Source organism: Myotis davidii, unplaced genomic scaffold (genome assembly GCF_000327345.1).
Source record: "Myotis davidii unplaced genomic scaffold, ASM32734v1 scaffold729, whole genome shotgun sequence".
NCBI lineage: Eukaryota > Metazoa > Chordata > Mammalia > Chiroptera > Vespertilionidae > Myotis > Myotis davidii.
This window is the reverse complement of record NW_006299713.1, coordinates 122,759-126,358: the sequence shown is the minus strand read 5'-3', so window position 1 is coordinate 126,358 and position 3,600 is coordinate 122,759. Positions and strand designations below refer to the sequence as shown.

The 3,600-nt window shown below is 42.7% G+C and overlaps 1 protein-coding gene across 2 annotated transcripts; it reads right to left on the bottom strand.

The window, feature by feature from the left end:
* Positions 1–94: 94 nt before the first annotated feature.
* On the bottom strand, positions 95–3,092 carry LOC102773201 (zinc finger protein 501-like). Of its 2 annotated transcripts, XM_015571805.1 has the most exons (3): positions 3,045–3,092; positions 936–1,754; positions 524–600 (listed from the first exon to the last, which is right to left on the bottom strand). In XM_015571805.1, exons 1-3 carry the CDS (start codon positions 3,076–3,078, stop codon positions 596–598), a joined length of 858 nt encoding a protein of 285 aa, XP_015427291.1. In that variant the 5' UTR covers positions 3,079–3,092; the 3' UTR covers positions 524–595. The 2 variants fall into 2 exon arrangements, with proteins under 2 accessions (XP_015427290.1, XP_015427291.1); XM_015571804.1 differs by having other exon boundaries at positions 95–1,754.
* Between the last annotated feature and the right edge of the window lie 508 nt (positions 3,093–3,600).

The following is a 3,600-nucleotide window of genomic DNA, read 5'->3' as shown; positions in this document are numbered from 1 at the left end:
TAGGTACATTGTTATTAACTTAATTAGGGTACTCCTAAGGCTTTTGAAGAGCCACACTCAAAGGGCCAAAGAGCCACATGTGACTCGTGAGCCTCAGTTTGCTGACCACGGTCCTGGGTGAACCCTCTGATGTTGAATTAGGGTAGAGATTTGCATAAATGATTTCCCATAATCACTAAACTAATATGGCTTTTCTCCACTGTGAACTCTGTGATGTTGCATGAGGGTATACTTGTGCATAAATGACTTCCCACAGTCACTACACTAATATGGCTTTTCTCCAGTGTGAACTCTCTTGTGAATAAGGAGGTGATTGTTGCAGGTAAAAGATTTACCACATTCACTACACTTATAAGGTTTTGCACCAGTGTGAACTCTCCAGTGTTGAGTGAAGTTACTGCGTTGCCTAAAGGACTTCCCACAATCACTACACACATATGGCTTTTCTCCAGTATGGACTCTGTTGTGTTCATTGAGGGTAGACCTTTTGCGGAAGGACTTCCCGCAATCACTACAATCATAAGGCTTTTCTCCACTGTGAACTCTGTGGTGTTGAATGAGGGTATAACTGTGTGTAAATGACTTCCCACAGTCACTACACTCATATGGCTTTTCTCCACTATGAACTCTCTGGTGTTGAATGAGAGTATAACTGTGTGTAAATGACTTCCCACAGTCACTACACTCATATGGCTTTTCTCCACTGTGAACTCTCTGGTGTTGAGTGAGGGTAGAACTGTGTGAAAATGACTTTCCACAGTCACTACACTCATACGGCTTTTCTCCACTGTGAACTCTGTGGTGTTGAGTGAGGGCAGACCTGTGTGTAAATGACTTCCCACAGTAACTACACTCATATGGCTTTTCTCCAGTGTGAACTCTCTTGTGGATAAGGAGGTGATTGTTGCGGGTAAAAGATTTACCACATTCACTACACTCATAAGGTTTTTCTCCAGTGTGAACTTTCTGGTGTTGAGTGATGGTACTGCTTTGCCTGAAGGACTTCCTGCAATCATGACACTCATATAGCTTTTCTCCAGTGTGGACTTGGTGTTGTTGAATGAGTTTGGACCTCAGGATGACAGACTTCCCATGATCACTATACTCATATGGTTTTTCTACAGTGTAAACTCTTCTATGATGAATGAGGTTAAAGATTTCTCTGAAAGCTTTCCCACATTTGTTACACTCATAATTCACTTTTCTAGAGCAGACACCCTGGTGTTGAATAACTTTCTGGTTGTGGCTGGCAGCTTTTTCACATGCACCCAACTCGTCATGACCTCTTCCACTGAGAAATTCCTGTGGAATCTCATTACCATTGTGTGGCTCCGCAGTGTTAAAAGTATCCTGGTGCTGGAGAATGTCTGAGATGGCTGGCAAGTCTTTCCCAATCTCCCTAGTGGTTGAAGGCACCCGTATTAAGTAAAAGCTGCACTGGGACACAAGTGAGGCCCTGTCCATATCTTCTTTCCAAGGCTTCTGTCCACTGGCATCTCTCTGTTGCTGGTGAGGGTTTGCACTGAAACAGTTGTCACTCAAACATGTGTCAGTGCCGAAGGCTTTCTTATTAAAGTATGCTGCTTGTAACTCAGTCAGGTGCAAAATATCTTTTAAAACTGAGAAACACCATTTACAAAGATGGGTCTTCTGGGTTGCTGGAGCTGTCTTAAAAGCTCCAATCTGTGACTTTCCTTGTACATATACACTCTGCTCAGAATTGGCCTCCTCATCATCTCTTTTATGCCAACAACCTGAAAATAGTAAAATGGTGAGGAAATGAATTCTGTGGTGACAGATGGAAGTCTTTTTAGAAAACTGTATTGCACATAACATGTCGGTTCCATGCAGTTGTCTGACAATAAAAGATCTGTAGGAAGGATTTATAAGATGCTGCCATGAAGGTCTGGTCTACTGAAGATCACAAAACAAGAAAGACCTCAAACGAAATATGACACACATGGAGGAGAAGCAGGATCATCAGCTCATTCTTCTGCTAATAGTGTTCAGCATGGCTTGTCTGCTGGTGACAGGGGAAAGCTGTGCTGAAATATGGTTACATCTTATTCCAGGTATGATTCAATAAATGAATAGCTAGTGCTTGAAGTCTACTTGAGCAAGTATGTGCATCTCATAGCTGATGTACATGTCAATGTTGGAGAATGCTGCAGATGGAGCAATGCGGATGAAGAGTGAGGCAAAAAGGCCACACAATTGAAGGTACACAAAACCCAGGAAGTTACAGGTAAAAATGACAAGTCAGCACAGTATCAAGTTTGGGAAAGAAAAGGTAGAAATGTGCTATTGCCCATGGTACTTGCACCTAAACACTGATGGAAATGAGCAGGGGCTTGGTATCATCTAAACACCACCCTTATATCATATCTAGCCCACAGTTGCAACTCAACAGGGCCAGGCCTCTTCTGAAACCATCCTGCATGTTCCCCCTGTGAAAAAACCAGGGTTCTCCCTGCACATTTTTCTCTACAAATATGTACAACCTAAAAATTCCAAGTATTAATGAAAGACCACAGAGATGGGCATCCAGCACTGGCCTAGAGCAATTTGGCTTACAATAGTATTTATAGAAGATAATAGTACAAACAACAATTTAAGTGGGAAATTGTAAGAACAGCTCAAGGTACATGTAAGTAAAGGCCATAACCTGGCACAAGCAGTCACCAAGGCAAGAGGAAGGAGGTAGAAATGGAAGCCATGGATCTGGACATAGTCCTCCTCCCAGGGAGAGGAACAGCAGGTGGGACCCATGAAGCTGTCTCTAAGACTCCTGACTCCTAGACACAGCCTGCCCTTTCTGAGGCAACTAATGTTAGGGATGTTTGTGGAGTCTATCACTCAGGGCTCTTGACCAGATCTCACCCATGGAAGCCACAGCACATTTGACATGACAGTGGGGGAAATTAGCAGAGCTCATGGTCTACTGTAGGAGAGAAAAAGCTACATCTGAGGAATAAAGGAAGAGAGGATGTCACCTCAAAATGCCTGTATTATCTCAGGACACGGGGAGAATGTGAAGAACTTACCTACAGATGATATAAGTGCAAAAACTTCCAGCATCACATCGCAGTAGAGAAGTCACATGAAAGCCACTGTCATCTAATATTTCTACTGATATTTTGTCTTCCAACAACAATAAAGGCAGTTGAACAGATAGAAGATACCTGAGCAATGGGCTTCCCATGTATGCTGCACGTCGTCTTGACAATAGAGTGGGTGTCAAGAACATAGGGAACGAAGAGATGTTGGCCATAAAGAGAATGTGAGTGATTTGATCCTGGTATTGTCAGGCAATATTCTTGTAGTCCCTCAGATTGTTCCTCAAAGACACCAAGTACATGGCATCACACTTCACCCTCTTGACTCTAATCCCAAGGTGCTGAGGCCATCACTTTCTACCACTTGCTGCACATAGTTCTTTGAACAACACTTCTCTCATACAGCTTCATTCCCAGAGGCACAAATTCAAAGGTAATACAAATTTGCCCTAGTGAGGACAGTTTGTTTCCTAATTACCTTATTTTCCAATATTATAGATTACCACCTCTATAATGCATTTATCTCTTATCCTTCTCCCTTACC